Consider the following 18477-nt stretch of genomic DNA (forward strand, 5'->3'; position numbering starts at 1 on the left):
GTTTCCGCCCAAGTTGGAGGACTCCACGAACAAGGGAGGAGGAGACTTCACGCTGTGTGAAGATCTCTAAGCGCTGCGGATCCTCACGGACCCAGTGCATTTGAAGCAGGCTACGGAGATCTGATCAATCTCTAGCCTCTCCCCGTCGCCGATAGAATTCCTAGACGTACCCCACCCGCGCGCTACGATCTGGACCCACGGAGCCTAGCAAACTTCGTGTGAGTTCATCCAGAGCTCTTCTCTATCTTCTCTACGAGTATTTTCTTCGGCTGACGCGACGGGCTCGCGAGTACAGAGCCTTCAGCCGGATTGGGCTAGAGTTCACAAGTCTAGAACTCTTGTCCGCCTCTTTCCTTTTTCTTCTCTGTAACTGCAACTGAAGCAAGCTTTCCAGCCTACACCATTGCCATCTCGGTGTAAGTAAACAATCTTTTAAACTACTGATACGCGTCCGTGCCTAATTCCAGAGCGAAAGCCACCCCACTCCGCCCCCGCGTGCCCGGGCTGCTGGCCACAGCCCGCGTGCAGCGTGAAAAAGGGCCCGGGGCTCGCCCGGCCCGCACAAGTACAAGGCAGGGTAAATTTGTACCTTATAGATTAACTAAATAAGAGATATATATGGCATAAGCATTTGTGAGCTGGAGCTCACTAGGGTATGGACAGATGAGGAAAGGTAAACAGCTTTCTTCTTTTGTTAGTTCTGTGTCTTAGCTTCCTGGTTCTTCAAAGAGGCAACAGTGGGAATTATTTTATTATTCTTTCCATCCTCTAATCCAATAGTATATTTTGGAGAAAGTATTAAACTGAGCAACATATTTAATTGCACAAATTTCTGGGGACTGCTTTGGGAGTTGGATAGTTGAACTGACAGAGCACTAAGTAAATATTTTGACTGCTGTGTTATTTCCCTATACATGAGACACAGATAATCATAGTACAAATGTTTGGAAGTGGTTAAATAGTTGCATGCATTTGGCAATAATATGTTTCAATGATATGAAGCAGACAAGCTCTGTTTCCTATCAAGTGGAATATGTGCTCATAAAAAAGAACTTGGCAATACCTGCTTTATTTTCAAAAATACAAGAAAGCCTAAAATCAATAGATGCAATTGCTTTGAAATGTATTAAGAATTAGTTTTCTATGGAAGAGTCTACTTATAATAATCCCACTGCATACATAGTAGAAATATCCTGATTTGTGGTGTATAAAAGCACAGCTACTTGGTACTGGTAAATCAGCGACAGCAACTCTTTCAGGTTATCCAGTATAACTTGGTCTCTGAAGCTAACAGGAATTTAGTTCATACTCTACTATCCATGCAGTTACTAGGAATTTTTAATTTACTTATCAATTGTTTTTGACTTAAAGTGAGTCTAGGCCTCAATGCTTCTAAAAATAAACTGTGAGAACTACAGGTGCATGCTAATTGTGTTGCACTGCCCAGTTTATTCACTCATCTACTGGTCTGTTCAACTGAATCTCTTTTCTCCAAAACTGGAAAGTCTAATTAGAATGCTAATGCATTACTTGCTAAGATCTATGCTTTGTTTTCCACTTCTGTTATTTTCTTAGACATTACAGTAGAATGCCAAACAATCATTCCCCAATCAACTGCATGTCCAATCAATTGCAAGTTGTTTTAGCCATATAATTTCTTTCCATTTAACCGCTCAGAAAGGAGAGAGGGGACTATAACTTTGAACCATTTTAAAAGGGTAGGTGGAGCTGCCTCTAGGGAGCTCACTTTAGTGTTAGACTGAAACTGTTACCTCTGTAGGCTCCTGTAGCAGGAACAAAGGAGCTAAATCACTGTAAATTTAACCCTGAAGGACATAAGGCTAATATTGCAATGGTGTTGACGTGCCTGTATTGCCACAGTAACATGCAGTGGTAACAGTCACATCATACAGATACTGATTACCGACATGTTTTCCTAAACTACACTGGAGTCGGATCCAATTAGTATGGTTGCTCAGTGTTCTACTGTAATTAGAATCTCTGCAATTATAGATAAGATTTACTGAATCTTACTTAATTGCCTTACTTATAGCTGTTTAGAGTTTGCTGTGTGCTGACTGATTTCACAGAACAATAACAGTGCATTAAATGAATGTGTACTTGAACTGAGATGACAAAAAGGGAGAAATATTTGTAGCATCATCATTTGTGTAATGATGTTATCATTATTATCTTTACTTTCACTTTTTAAAGTTTTCCCTTTTGAAATTGTTCTTTCAGTTGTTTCCCTTATCTTAGCATGTCACAAATTAAATTGTATACCTATATTAAAAGTCACCAAACTATATTCTGATCTGAGTTCTATGTAAATTTTGCTTGTCTTATTGAAATCAAAATATGGTCCATATTTAGGAAGTAAAATGTGAGTGGACAGGAAATCGTACTTGCGTAAAGAAGACAGATGAAACAAGTCACCTTGATGAATAATTAATTTTCTCTTCACCAGTAATTAACACACATATTCATTGCATTACTTTGCTATAGTTCCACTCATCTCTCTCTTGTCTTATACTGATAGCATCATCATCCTGTCCTTAAAAATTCAGTCATAAAGATCAGCTTCCTTATGCATCAGTCCAACTGCTCTCTCTCATTTCCATTTTCCCCACTGTATCAAACTTCATGTCATTGCTTCTCAGCACAACTCTCTCCCCTCTACATACCCAGTTTCGTATTTACTCTGCTCAAACTACTGTTCAAGCCAATAGACTGGCATTTGTGGAATTGTGTTTAGTGGCATGCGAGAGAGACTTTTTTCACATAACAAGACTTAGCGGCTTTGAGATTTCTGGTTAGAACAGTCTGGGATCTCCCAAAAACATGGAATTATATCTTTAAAACTTCTAGAATCTTCTAGAATCTAATGTCTAATTGCATGTGTGTGTGTGTGCATATATATATATATATATATATATATGCACACACACACACACACACAAACATTACTACTAAAAATCTTTTGCAATCTACATTTGTACTATTCAGTCACAAAATGTATCGAGTAATTAAGTCTCATAGAAATATCATGAAAGAGGCAAGGATTTCTTAGGGCCATATCTTGTACTGGATTAACTATGTAGATGGGATACAGTTAGAAAAGATTTTGAATGCAAGACGTTCTGAGGTTTCATATCACAGGGAGCAAAGCAGAGTATAGTGAAAAACAGCAGAGGGGAGGGGGTGAGAGAAATCCCCGGGGCCAGCAGGCACACAGGGTGCTTACAGATATGTAGGCAGCCTGTTGGGGAGGTGCTCTAATTTATGGTGCTTTATACATAGTGCCATGAGTTAGAGTACCAATGAACCCAACAGGCCCTGTTGGGTGGGAAGGCTCAAGCCTGCCTGTACTGGCCCTGGCCAGCAGGCAGGGGCACTCCAGCAGCTCCCCAGGAGATTGCCAGACTGCCTTTCTCCCCACCCCCACTATCCCCCATCTCCTTCCACCCTGTGTAGCCATGTTCCCAAGTTTACATTTGAAAGGTGTTAGTAGATTTGTTTCGAGCATGAGGATACTGAGATCCAATATGCAACATGTTGTTGCAATCTGTCTGCTTCAAGTTTTTTAAGGTATTTCAGGCAGAGAGCTGTGCCTTCATGGTGTGCAATGTTAGTGTATAGTCTGGTTGCACGAATGGCCTTCTCAGGGAGGTGGCTGATGTTCTGTTGAGGAAGTCTGGTGCCTTGTACAAAACTTGCTCTTTTAGTGACAAGTGGTTTCAGGGTTGTTTCTATGAATCTTGATAGCTCTTCAGTCAGGGTCCCACAATTGGATATGATGGCTCTGTCAGGGTTACCTTGTTTGTGGATCTTTGGGAGCATATTCCTGGCGTGGGAGAGTGGGGAATAGGTGGAAGTAGCTTTTCCTAAACCTGGTATGGGAAAGATTTGATGACATCTTCCAGTTCCAGAGCAAATTCTTCTGTGGGATATTCCCCAAGTTCTTTATAGTATTTGGTGTCGGACACTTGTCTGTTGGCTTCATTGATGTATTCTTGATGGTTGAGGATACCTATAGCTCCACCTTTGTCTGGTGGTTTCATCACTATTTTGTTTTTGGATCTTAGTGACAATATGACTTTCTCTCTTTCCTCTCTACTTAACACTTTTAAAAGGCAAACTTGGGGGAAAAAAATTCTTAATCTGGCTGCACACTAAAAAACGAAGACTAAACATATTGGCACATTGCATTTTAAACAACAACTGAATTATTTCTATACAGGAAAGGGAGAATGGCCCTCCTCCCTTTTGATAGGCCTTGATCTCTCAGTAATCAGCTTCTTTTCTTCTGCTAATCCCCTGAAAAAAAATTCTCATTCTGTCCCTTCTGGTGTTTTTTATTATGCAATACCTGGCTCCCTGGCATACACATACTTTTTCATTGCACGATGTGCTAGAGATCTGCCACTTCTGAGCAGACTCGATTAATCAAGTCTGCTCCGCACGTGAGCTGACATGCACTGCACTGCACCACATGCAGTTGTATAAGCGGCAAAATGTGCATCAGCGCTGAGAAAATGGAGGCGGTGCAGTTTTGAATTAAAACACCTTGAAGGTGCTTTAGTTCAAAAGCTCACTGCCATCATTTTCTGTGTGCTAACACACATTTCACCGCTTATACAACTGCAAGCATCACACTGCCAGGTGCCTTTCAAAGCACCTGGTGCTGCAGTGCTTGCCCGTGTAAAAATGCTCCCTGTGACCAGAGACCTGAGGAAGAATATCTTGCATTTGAAAGCTTGTTTAAATTTATCCCAACTACATAGTTGATCCAATAAAAGATATCACCCTAAGAAATCCTTTCCTCTTGCATAATTTTTGGACCATCATGGCTACAACATCGTTATTACACTACTGGAAAGTATATCAGAAATTTGCAATATTTTCAAATAATGCTTTTATAAATGAAGCTAACAAGGGTAAATCTCAAACATTTGTCTACAACTGATTAACAGTTACTACAGTTGTAAAGTAAACACTTTAAGATGGCATGGGTCATCTATGTAGCTGAGAGAACTGGGCAGTGCAAAGAAAATGATGTGGTGAAGAACAAGATTTATTGTTGCATCATGAAATTATTCCCCAGCCATGCCAATACTGTTATTAGATAAAACCACAGCCTGAAACTAGAGGTCTGGACCTTTCAGAAATGTAATATATCATGTGTACAAACTGCTTTATGGCTTCTGTTATATATTTCTGCCTGTGTTGTGCATTGCTACAACCTCTTTTCTATGTCTACAGCTCATCTAATAGTGTTGTGGCATTTTTATGTATGTTATGGTGCATACTATTTTTCTTGTCTCATGTTTTTACATCAACTATATTTTTTTTAAAGTATATTACTTGCTATCTCATTGGTATTTGTATATAGAGTAAATTGCTGTTTGGCATTTACTGGAGCACTTCTAGGTCATTGTTTTTGGTTTTCATTTGCTCATAAACCAAGCAGATAAGGAAAAGATAAATGGGAGAGACATGCTGTTTTCATTTTAAATTTGTGTTTAAATTATAGAAGGTTCTTGATGTTAATTGTTTTTTAGAGAATTCGATTTGGTTTCCATCATCTTGTGAAAGATACTTTAATTACAGTGTCAGCCTCAGTGCAAATAGCTCAGTGATTAAATCCAAACCTGTCCCATAAAGAGATTTTTCAGAGAATATCAATCCCAATTTCAAGGATAATATTCTCATGTAAAACTGTTTGTCCAGTTCTCTTGGAACTTACTGCTGAGCAGAAGCAGACTTATGCAGGTCCTTGGTAATGAAACTAGCATTTTGGCCTTGTGCAAAAAATGTTTTTTACTATTAAAAAACAAACGAAAAAAATCAACAACCAGAACCTGTTCCCCTTTCTAGGCACTTGAATAAATTAGGTGCCTGACTGAAATCCTATTTCATTATGCTAATGTACCTGAAAAGCCATGTATTTCAGGAGTCAGAGGGGAGAGGTAAACATTTTTACCCCTGCACACTATGAATGGATAAATCCCAAAGAACCTTGTGGTTAACAAGCTTCATTGTCAGTTCAATATTTTATATTTCACATTAATAGTTTTAGTCCTCTTTGGCTAGGTACAGACATTCAAAAAGCCTGAGACAGAATAGATCTAAGTTACACAGTTTTCTGTTAGAGTCATAGTTTAGATCAGTCAGCCTGGATGTTTCAGGCTATTGTTCTTTCCTGGCTCTACAGAACAGCATGAAGGGGAAAAGAAGCAGAGCTAAGCAGCAACATCTAACATAATTCCTTCAGTTTTTGCAAGCTTCCTACCAGTGCTAACCTAAATCTGGCCAAAGTTTGAAAAGCCAATATTTGGAGAGTACCTAAAACCCACTATTTCCCCAGATCGTTCAGCACTACCATATTCAGCACAACCACTGCTATTCCCAGTTACCCACCTCTGACAAGCTGAGAGACACCTATTTCCAGCTGAAACCACAAACCATGCAGAGAAGATTGACCCTTTCACCAGATTCCCTGCATCCATTATGGAAGGTCTGAGGGGTGAGAGAAACAAACCGAGGGAAAAAAACCCATGGAACTGATGAACTTTTAGGATGTGAGATGGACATTGCACTGACAGTTATTTTGATGAAAAATGCAGCATAGAACAGTCAGATTCGGGGAGGGGGGGAGGAGCAAGATATATTCAGGGACTGGAAAATGTATTTTGAGATGAGGTGGAAACATTTTGAGGGAGACCCTTGTTAAAAGTCTGGCAACACAACACTTTGAAACCATCTGCTCTAATTGCATATGATATCATTTGTAGGCACATCTATCTTGAGATAAACATCCTGAAACCTTTAAGGTTTGTATTTTTCCTAATAAATGAGACAGAGAACATTGTGTATTATTTTCCTTTATAGGTCCTTTAAAGATACTTTTACTCAACAATCTTTTCTTTTTCTTTTCACCTCTCTCCAAAAGTAAACAATTAGCTGTCACAGGATTGACATCAGAGCAGGTATATGGTAAGCAGGTATCTTTCACATGGAGTTCTACTGGCATACACCAGGCTGGAATTTGGCCCTGGGAGTTTGTACTCTTTAATTTTTTACTAACGAGGCCCAGATATACACAGAAAGATGCACATTAATGTTTTACTTGATGCCAAATTCTGTCTACATTGAGGAAGATTTTCCTGTGCCAGTAGTCCCAGTGATTTCCAGAGACTGTTTGAGAAGTGAATTACTACTCATCATGATTACATTACATTACACTACTCAACATGATAATTATGAGTATGATTATATCATCAAAAGTACACTAAACTAATAATTACTCAACACAAATGTGATTAGAATTCCAAGGTAACTAAAATTTGAGTGATATTTTTTTAATTCCCTAAACTGAACAGAAGAAACAAAATAGAAAATTATTTGTGCTTGACGGTATTGTTTTCCAGTTTCAATTAATCTATCAATCAATTAATCTAGTGTGTGTGTGTGTGTGTGTGTGATGTGAAAAGAAACATTTATTTTTTCACCTTTACTCTATTTGATTCCAATTTTATTGTATCTGCTCATTTTGGTTTTATTATGTGTTTACTATATGCCTCCCATTCTCAATTGTAATAGCCTGGAGAAGCCTGAAATATACCACAAACTTTCTTGAGAAAATGAAAGTCAATATATAGATATTCACTATCTATATACTGTACTATATGAAAAAAAAAGAAATATAAAGATATTCTTTTAAGGTTAGTTTTAAGAGGACAATATCATTATATAGAAATGAAAATAGGTGATAGGAGTCTATACTGTAAAAATCTGTATACGATAGAAATGGAACATAGCAAAGGTTTGAGGGAAAGAAACATTAGAGTGTATTAGCTTTTTACATTTGTTTTGCAAGACCTTTGCAGAAAGATCAAATAGAAATATCAAAAAGCTAGAGCTGTCTTAGAAAATTATCTAGGAACAGTTCATTTTTGGATGACAGAATTCAGTTTTACTGCACAAAGATCTTACATTATAATCCTATAACCCACAACAGCATTATATGTGTCTATAGCAAGCAACTTTTATCTAATGTTCTTTGAGTTCTGGTCAAGTGGATCTGAGTGAATAATGTGAACATTTTCCTAATATATGCTTGAAATTAAATCCCAATTTTGATATATCTATGTTCACAGCTCATTTGTTTTAGATTCTCATTAACACTTTACTAGATCAAGAACTTAAAAAGTGAATGTTAAAGGCTAGATTATATACTGTCCACAATAAAAGTTACACACTTCTTCCAGTAGTATCACGAGAAATAATCATTCAGTAAGTATGCATCAGAACCCTTCTCTCCCATGGTTCTCTTGCTTTTATGGAGGCACACAATTCCTTGCCACCACTTAGGATGAAACAGATGCACAAGCAGAGAGCGCTAAGTCATGCCCCCTTTTTCTCTCCACCCCCTTTACCACTGATTTGCTCATAAAAGGAAGGAGGGAAAAAGAGGTCTTTGCTTGCAGAAACAGCTGTTTTGAGTAGACTTCCTTTTTATGCCTTCCAAGAGGTCAGTCACAGACTAGCCTTAAGGCTGACCTGCAAAGGAAACATTAACAATAACATCATATTTACTGTTTTCTCTCTTTTTTCTCTTTAGTTTGTTGCCCAGCCCAACTGTCAGCAGCTGCTTGCATCTCGCTGGTACGATGAGTTCCCAGGCTGGAGGAGACGACACTGGGCAGGGAAGATGCTAACATGTGTTGTGATAGGACTCCTTTTCCCTGTCTTCTCTGTGTGCTACCTGATAGCTCCCAAAAGCCCACTGGGGCTGTTCATCAGAAAGCCATTTATCAAGTTTATCTGCCATACTGCATCCTACTTGACTTTTCTCTTTCTGCTGCTGCTTGCCTCTCAGCACATTGACAGGTCAGACTTGAACATGCAGGGACCACCGCCAACCATCGTCGAGTGGATGATATTACCGTGGGTCCTGGGTAAATGTATTACTAAAGAAAATACAATGGAAAATGTTAAACCCTTACATAGTTTGCCCATCAGAATTGAAGCAGGAAGATAGATTAGGGGTATGTGGTCATAAGAACTTAGACCAAAGTTATTGGTTTAGATCAATATAGGTCCATCTAATGTAATGTCTGACGTAGTTTATGATAATTAAGGTGGAAATTGACAAATCTAAAGTGCAGTTGGTCATCTGGGTAATGCTACACCATGGTGAAAAAAGGGCAAATTTGGGGGGAGTTTCTTAATTCATAGATTCATAGATGTTAGGGTTGGAAAGGACCTCAGTAGATCATCGAGTCCGACCCCCTGATAGGCAGGAAAGAGTGCTGGGTCTAGATGACCCCAGCTAGATGCATATCCAACCTGTAGTTTAAGCTGTGTGTTAATGATTTTAGCTGGTGATTAACTTGTGCCTTGAAGTATGAAGAGTGATAATCATTGTGATTTCTCTAGTACAGATGTAGGTTTGATATATGCAGAGCATCTATTTTGAAGTTTAACAGTCTATTTACATTTTTAAAGAATGTATTTACTTTCATTATCTTTTGAATGATCTCTCATTTAATTATTCTTTTTTGGCTGCAACAATGTTCTGAAACAGGGAACAAGGCATCCCTTAGTATTTTCAGTATCAGTAGTTCTAGGGTTTGCTGTTTGCTAACCATAAGGATTTCCAAAGGCAACATCCATGCCCCACAAGTAATAAAGACATAAATGTTATAGTTAGGACTGGTTGACATTTTTCAGTAGTGTTTTCATCAAATGCCTTTTTTCCCCTCAAAAAATATTATCTTTTGGGAAAAATTATTGACTAGGCCCAGTCAAAAATAACTGAATAAAATATTTTCCCATCAGAACATAAAGATTTTTTTTAAATCAGGAGTTTTCCTGTGGAAAAAGAAATGTCTTTTCTCCCTGAATTTCCTGCCTGCATAAGTGAAAGCAAGCATTTCAGTGAGGGTTGCTCCAAAAACCAATACGTTGTTTGGGTCATATCTATATCAGCCTTTGCGCCTGCAGTACCTCTTAAGAGTTATCGTTCCAAGTCACTCAGGTTCCCATTCTCTCCTACTGCTCCTGTTCCCTGGCCAAACTGTATCTCCATGACATGCTGAACTCTCACTGTGGCTTGTTTTGGTTCAGTTTAAACTTAACCTATTTAAGCTAAACTGAAATAAACCTCGATTAAACCAAAACAAGACAATTCCCACTCATTTCATTGCATTGATTTCATTAAATTGGTTTAGTGAATTTGGTGCCACTTTCTTATACAGACAAGGTCATCATACATCCTAACTTCAACCACTCTCTTTAGGTCTCTGATTTGTTACCATTCCCACAATTCTCTATTAAGCTACCTCTGTCCATTTCCACAACTGATCCTCAACTCCTGGCTTTTTTTAGTAGGTTAGCCAAGTTAACCAGAATTCTTGACTGTGACATTTACAGTCCACTAGCTAGTGCTTGGCATTCATGGGGTTAAGTAACAAGGATTTTTATTTCTTCATAGAGCTATAGCAATGCAAACCATACAAAAGGGGGCAAGAAAGAGCTGAGTTTATACATCTTCTGCATCGTGCAGGAGCATGGCTGCACATCCAAAGGCAGAGGGCAATATTCAAAAACTACGGCATGCTGGGAAGTTCTGGGAGGGATTGGGCTGCCTGAGGCAGGCATGGTGCCTTCTGGAATTTTCCCTAAGATAATATAGTTTAACACAGTTCCCAGTAACCAGCTGCATACTAAGATTTATCATCTTTGTTTGATAAATCTTGTTAGTGACATTAAAAGAAGTCAATATCTAGCTGTTATTATTGCTAAGAAATTAATCAATCTGGCAGGCTGGATGGAGTTACAAATCATACTGACAAGCCAAGCTAATGTCAGTATGTTTGAGAGTCGTACTGAAACAACAAAATTCTTCAATAAATTACCCCAGCTTTTATACTACCACGAAGCAAATAAACAAAAACCATATTGATCCTGGTACAATCCTTCCTTACCGATAACAGCCTGATCTTGAGGAAGCGAATTGGTGCCACCTGTCCTGTAGTTACTTTGTTCTGGTGCACTAGTGCAAATGCGGTTAGTAACTGTATTCTCCAGGGTGCCAGAATGATACACCTAGAGAATAGAGATCACTGTGTCTGGCTCACTCCCCCAGTGTACCTAGATTAGGGTGAAGTCAAGACAATGATAATTAGTGCTTAGCTGTTATAGGACTCAAATACATTTTCAAGCAGATTGTGTCATTATCCTACTTTCTAGACAGTGACACTGAAGTAAAGAGAGAAGTGACTCACCTAAAGTTGTACAGCAGTTAGTAGAAAACAGAAAAATCCTTCTCCACTTGCTCTTTTGTTTTTTTGTAGGGGGAAGGAAAGGGTGCATCTGGAAGGGTACTCACACTGAGAAACTCAGAATCACAAAGCATTTCTCCACTGACCCATTAACCCAGACACTTGTGCTTTTAAGGGACATACTCAGCTCTACAAACTGTGTTTATACTTATCAAAATAACCTCTTATGATCAGGTTCTGCCACCATTACTGATGTAGAATGGTCCCTGTCTCTCATAGCATACACATGAAATCAGTGGAACAACACACATAAGTAAATGCTCACCAACATGAAAAAGAATTGAAAAATTCAGGCACAAGCATCAATGGGTTGATGGAGATTATGAGTGACCTGAAGGAGATTATTTAATAGTTTTAAAGGTGTCATTTAGTCTGACTTTCTACATAACACAAACTGTAGATTCTACCCAGTGTTTCCTGCACCAATCCCAACAACTCATGTTGGAATTAGAGCAGGGCCACTTAAAAGTTATATTCTCCATTGGAGGGCCACCCAGGCACATACACTGTCTGGCTGACTCACCAGGCCACTAATACTACTGTTGCAGGCCACACATTGTGCGTTTCTGAACTAGAGGATATCTTTAAAGAAAGCATTCATGACGAGAGATAGGGAATTTATTACATCTCTAGGCAATGTGTTTCAGTGGTTCACTGCACTCACTGTTAAAAATATACATGTTATTTTCAGCTTAAACTTTGCTGTGTTCAACTTCCAGCCCTTGGTTTTTATGACACCTTTGTTTACAAGGTTAACAAAACCTCCAGCGCTAAATTTGCTATTCCTGTATGGGGAATTATAGACTGTGGTTAAATCACCTCTTCAACTTTTCATCCATAAGCTATATTATTTTTTATTTTTCATTGTAACTTCCAGGTTGCAAATGAGTCTTTTTGCACTTCTCTGAACTTCATTGTAAAATACAGTTCCCTTATACTAAGGTGACTGAAAGCTCTTAAAACTGTTTCCTAGATGTGTATGAAAAGTTTTCAAGCACTACACTAAACAGATGCATCTCTAGGGAAAAAAACAAACGTATTTTAAAATTGGGATCATAAGCAACTAATCTCTTTCCCCTAAGCAAAGGTTATCCTGGAACACCTACAATTCATGTCAAAACTATTAACATTTTTAAATAATAGGATTCTTTGTTTGTCTGTCTCCTTGTTAGAACAGTTCTGAATGTAATTTGCATTTTAACTGCTACCTCTCCTATTGTGAATACAGAGAACTAGGAGTTATACTTATCCTGATGTATTCTTAGTGCAGATCGCACATGTGTCCATAATTTAGAACTTAGTGGGCATGTCTACATGTGTGCTTTAATGCACATTAGCATGTTTTAATGCACATTAAAGCATCATTTAAAAACTGTGCTCTTTAGTTAATGCACATTAAAACAGGCTAATGCAAATTTTCCTAGTACCTTACAATGAGGGCATTTTTACCTGTGTTCCCAGTGCTGCACCAGATGCTTTAATTAGCTTTAATTAGTGAGTATATGTGTGTCACCGCACACCCCCGTGCTGAAATAAAGGCGGTGGGGCAATTTGAAATAAAGCTCATTGGATGTGTTTTATTTCAAAGCTCACTGCTGCCATTTTGTCAGTATGGAGATGTGCGGCTATGCTGATACACATGATGTGCAAGGCTGCCAGAGCATGTCAATTTCCGTGCTCAGAAAATTGCTCTGCTGGATTTCCAGTGCATCAGAACAGACTCCCCATATGCGTGTAGGAGCCCGGAGGTACTAGATTTAATGCAAATTAATTAAAGCACATTAATGCACATATAAACATGCCCAGTAAGTATCAGGATTTTCCATAATGATCTCACTTTCTAGACATCAAACACTGATAACATTTTCCTACTAAGGGAGTATGTCTACACAAGATGCTAGAAGCACAGTAGACTAATTCTACTGCACATTAACATGTCACAGGAAAAGCCATGCTAATACACAGCAGAATTAGTCTACTGCACATTAGCATCATGTAAAAACTGTGCTCTAGCAGTACTGCACAGAGTGCCAATTATGGCACATTCATGCATATGTAGACATGCCCAGGATATGTTAGGATGCTGGATGTATACTGTTACCATATTTTAAAAGTATCATCAGAAAAAGGGAGCTTCTTGCATACAACCCATACTAGGCTATGTATGCAAGAAGAGAATTGAGTTTATAAAAAATTCTCCAGAAAACTTTTTCATTCATTTCTCTATTTTACATGATTGCATAAGTGATATTAAAATATGTGGCAAGCATCTTTTGACTAGAAATCAGTATAACTGGGACTAATAGAATAATGTTAAGAAAAGAGTTTTAGAAAAATCTCCAATAGAAGGAGTGTAATCCTTTTGGAATGGCACATGTAGACAAAGCTAAAAGTATAAAAGGGAACAGTCACCCCTTGATAGGGAGATTGATCTGAATGATATCATTATTAATTTTTAATTCAGCATCAAAAACATGGAAAGATGTTTGCACTCGAAATATAAAGACATGATCCCTTTCCTGAAGAACTTACTAATATTAAGGAAATGAGCAAGAATCACTTGAACAACAGCAACCAACAAAAGGACAAGGGAAGAATGAAGGTCAATCTTTTCCATTACTACATTCTCTGTGTCTATGTTTGATTCCTCTTGGCACCATATGAGCAGTGCTAAAAGGATAAAGCACCTTTCCCATATGTCCCTGGCATAAAAGGCTCTTTGGCCCACATAGAACTGCTAGTGCAGCTCTATACCATCTCAAATCACATCAGTAATATAGAAGGCATATTAAGGGACAGCATGGTTGGACTAGTTTTAGTTGATAGACAATGCACAGGAATCCATTGCAGTCAAGTTATGATAGGACCTTGGAAGATCTCAGGAGAAAACAAGGATATTGGACTACAACAGTGGGGGAAGAGACAGTCAGGCCAATCAGTTCAATTCATTTTTAAATCTAATAAATGTGTTTTAATAAGTTTGTTGGTGTTTCTCAGTGTGTTCAGCAAAGAGATAAGGGCCCTGGATGCTGTTCAGAGGTAGTAGCAATTTTTATGAGGTTTGTGCATGTGTTTTCTTCTTCAGGTGGTTGGCTGATTTTTCCTAACCATTCTGAACCAAGTAACATTATAGGACATAAAGATTGCAGACAGTGTGAAAAAGAAATCACCACAGGGTCTGAATGCTGATAAATCTGATTTTCTGTGACTATACACGTCTGTTGGGCAAGAGTAAATGAAGATGTCAGAGAAAGGATTAAAATATTTTCCTCACAAGATGAAGAATTTCTGTGAGGGGAAAATACTCAAGGAAAAAGTCATCTGTGTTCTTGTTAACTCCTTAAACATTTTTTTCCTCAGATTCTTAGGATTTTTCTCATTTTTCAACAGAGATGGACATGAACCACAATCCTGGACCCAAATAGTCTAACATTTTGGAGTTTAGTCTGTGATGCACTGCAGCATAGGAGTATTGGCGAGATGGGAGTCCAGGAAGGGTGGTCGTTCCTGAAGGAAGTGATCCTTTGGGCACAGAGGGGAATGATCCCAGTGCAAGGAAAAGGGGGAAAGAGGCCAACAAATTTCCTTGGCTAAAAAGAGAAATCCAGGGGAGCCTAAGGGCAAAAAACGAGTCATATAGGCAGCGGAAGCAGGGGGAAGCTACCAAGGAGGAGTATACCTACTTGGCCCACACTTGCAGTTAGAAAGGCCAAAGCAACTACAGAGCTAAGGCTGACAACACAAATTAAAAACAACAAAAAGTCTTTTTTTAGGTGTGTATGGAGTAAAAAGAAAACTCAGGGCAGCATAGGACCCCTACTGAAGAAGCAGGAGGAATTAGTAACAGATAGGGGGGACAAGGATGAGCTATTCAATTAGTTTTTTGCCTCAGTGTTCTTGAGCAAGGGTCCAGATAAATCTCCTAACGGGTTCTTAGATGGGTATCAGAGGGATACCAGCCCACCAACTGTCAATGTTAACTTGGTGCAGAGTCACTGGATGGACTGGATGTATTTAAATCAGCAGGCCCAGATGAAGGAATTGACCGGTGTCATAGCAGAACCACTGGCATGGCTGGTTGCGCACTCGTGGTGCTCAGGTCAGGTCCGGGAGGACTGTAAAAGGACCAATGTGGTCCCATTTTCAAGAAGGGGAGGAAGGAGGATCCAAGTAATTATAGGCCAGTCAGTCTCACCTCCATCCTTCGAAAAGGCTTTGAAAAGATTATTAAGGATCATATTTGTGCGAGCCCAGCGGGAAAAATAATGCAGCAGGGCAACCAGCATGGATTCATAGCAAGCAGATTGTGCCTGACTGATCTGGTTTCATTTTATGACCAGGTCACAAAATGCTTAGATGCAGGAGTAGAGGTGGATGTTGTGCTCTTAGATTTTAGGAAGGCCTTCAATACAGTATCTCATCCCGTTCTCATAAAAAAAAATTAAGAGGCTTTGACTTAGATGTTTACGTGGTTCAGTGGGTAGCAAATTGGCTTGGAGGTTGCACCCAGAGAGTGGTAGCAGACGGGCTGTATAGACCTGGAAGGATGTGGGTAGTGGTGTACCACAGGGTTTGGTCCTTGGACCTGTACTCTTCAATGTCTTCATCAGTGACTTGAATGTGGGCGTGAAGTGTACTCTGTCCAGGTTTGCAGATGATACTAAAGTGTGGGATGAAGTGAACACTCGAGGGTAGGGAGTGATTGCAGGCAGACCTGGACAGGATGGAAAAGTGGGCAGAACACACATTAGGATGCAGTACAACAAGGACAAATGCAGGGTGCTGCACCGAGGGTGTAAAAATATCCAGCACACCTACTGGCTGGGAAGTGACCCTCTCAGCAGCACAGAAGCATAAAGGGATCTCGAAGTCATAGTGGACTCCAAGATGAACATGAGTCGTTAGTTTGACAAAATCATCAGCAAAGCTAACTGCACTTTATCATGCATCAGCAGATGCATGACAAATAGATCCAAGGGGGTGATACTTCCCCTTTATGCAGAATTGGTCAGACCGCAATTGGAGTCCTGCATCCAGTTTTAGGTGCCATACTTTAAGAAGGATGTGGAAAGCCTTGAGAGGGTCCAGAGAAGGGCCACTCAGATGGTTAAGAGTTTACAGGCCAAGCCCTATGAGGAGAAACTGAGGGACCTGAACCTCTTCAGCCTCCTCAAGAGAAGGTTGAGAGGTGATCTTGTGGCCGCCTACAAATTCATTAGTAGGGCGGCAGCAAGAAATCAGACTCTGTTCACCAGGGCACCTCTTGGGGTAACAAGGAACAATGGTCACAAACTGACAGAGAGTAGATTTAAACTAGACATCAGGAAAAACTTCATGGTGAGGTGGCCAAAATTTGGAATGGGCTTCCAAGGGAGGTGGTGCTATCCCCTACCTCGGGGGTCTTTAAGAAAAGGCTGGATAGGCATCTGGCTGGGGTCATCTGACCCTAGCACTCTTTCCTGCCCAGGCAGGGGGTCAGACTCAATGATCTGTTGAGGTCCCTTCCGACCCTAGCATCTATGAATCTATTAATCTATTTCCCGGGGGAGGAAAAAAACCCAAAACTAGATTAAAATTTTCCAGCTTGGGGCCATCTCAAGTACTTGAAATGTCATGGAAATATCTACCTTATTTTATTATTAATGTTAATGTTTCCTATTTCATAGTGGTTTTACGGAGCATACTTTGCTCTGGTTATACCTAGAATGGTCAATTCCCTTGGCTATGGTAGCAATGATTATGGAAAGTATGTGGCTTTGCTGTTGGTTTTTTTATGTATTATTTTTTGTCAATAATGTGTTTTGATTTCTTGATCTTCTTGTCAGATAGTTTTTGCAGATTATCAGTGAGTGAGAATCTACACAAATGGGTTGACAGAGGGTACAAATCATTCACTATGAACCCTTGATAGCCAATGAATTTCTAGGTGAAATGCATACTATAGAATAGTTTTGTTAGCACCATGGGGAAAGTGTTTCTGAAATGAAGTACAGTAGTGCAATATGAATTGTTTATATATGTGACATTTACAGTGAGGATCATTACCTATAATGTATTAGGAGAGAATAACAAAAAATTGAACAGCAGCTACTGAAAACTGAGTTGTTACAGGGAGCTTAAACAAAGTATGATATGGTCACCAAGATTAAAATAATATATAACAAGCTGGTGACAAAGCAATAAATCTGCAGAGTATATCTTTCCCCTTAAAGAAATAAAAAATAGATGCTGCATATATGTTTGTTAATATAGGAGTATATATAAAAACAAATTACATGACCTTTTAGAATGAGTGCAACTCAAGTCTCAACCTGAATGGGAATGACTTCCACTTTGCTCAAATAATGTTATTGGTTTGATTATAGGCAAGGATCTTAGTACCACCTATTAATAAAGTTATCTGAAATCTTCTAGGAAAGGATGTTGTTTTAAGTTGCTCATAATTCATCAAATCTTAACCATTTGGGCTGAAATTGTCCATGCAGTTGATTGTTTTAGGATGATTTTTTAAAACATTACAGCCATAATGGTTTAGCCAATTTCAAGGACGAGGTTAAAGAAAAAATATGTTTTTGCCAATGTTAAGAAAACCTTATATCTTTTCTTTGAGAAGCAAGGGATCCCTTTTTTCTTATAGATTTGCCTATGGGACAATCCTTGGAAAATTAATCTCAATCCACACCAATCCCTAGGAAAATCCAGGCCATTTGGCCAAAATAAAAGCCTTTGGAAATGTTCTGTTCACATATTGTCAGTAGAAACTTAGCATAGTTTTGCAGCTAAATTCCCTGAAGATTCCTTACTAACTGGGCATGCTCAAACCCTGTCCTTTCAGCTTGCAGATCTAATCACTGTACCTAAAACTAAGGAATTTCTCTCTTCTCCACACTCATTGTCATATCTACTTAGTCTAGGCAACATGGGGAAGGAAGCTGCCTGGCTGATATGCGTAGAGGACAAAATCTAGAGCAAGGTGGAAGGAGCTGGAAGGAGGAACCTGGGGGAGGGACTAGGAATGCCATCTATCAGAGAGGAGGCTAGAGAGGGACTAGGAGCCACAGTGGAGGACAGTGATCATAGCTGGCCAGAGACATACAGACTGGTAGCTGGGGAAGAGGGGGGGAGGGGG

General features: G+C 39.2%; 1 protein-coding gene across 1 annotated transcript in view; it reads left to right on the plus strand.

The window, feature by feature from the left end:
- The window catches only part of TRPC4 (transient receptor potential cation channel subfamily C member 4), a 245856-nt gene that overhangs the window by 172830 nt on the left and 54549 nt on the right, over window positions 1-18477 (plus strand). Inside the window, exon 4 of the mRNA XM_006028373.3 lies at window positions 8624-8960. Within this exon, the coding sequence (XP_006028435.1) occupies window positions 8624-8960 (337 nt within the window). The remainder of the gene's footprint in view (window positions 1-8623; window positions 8961-18477) is intronic.

This window comes from Alligator sinensis, unplaced genomic scaffold (assembly GCF_000455745.1).
Source record: "Alligator sinensis unplaced genomic scaffold, ASM45574v1 scaffold413_1, whole genome shotgun sequence".
NCBI classification, from domain to species: Eukaryota; Metazoa; Chordata; order Crocodylia; family Alligatoridae; genus Alligator; species Alligator sinensis.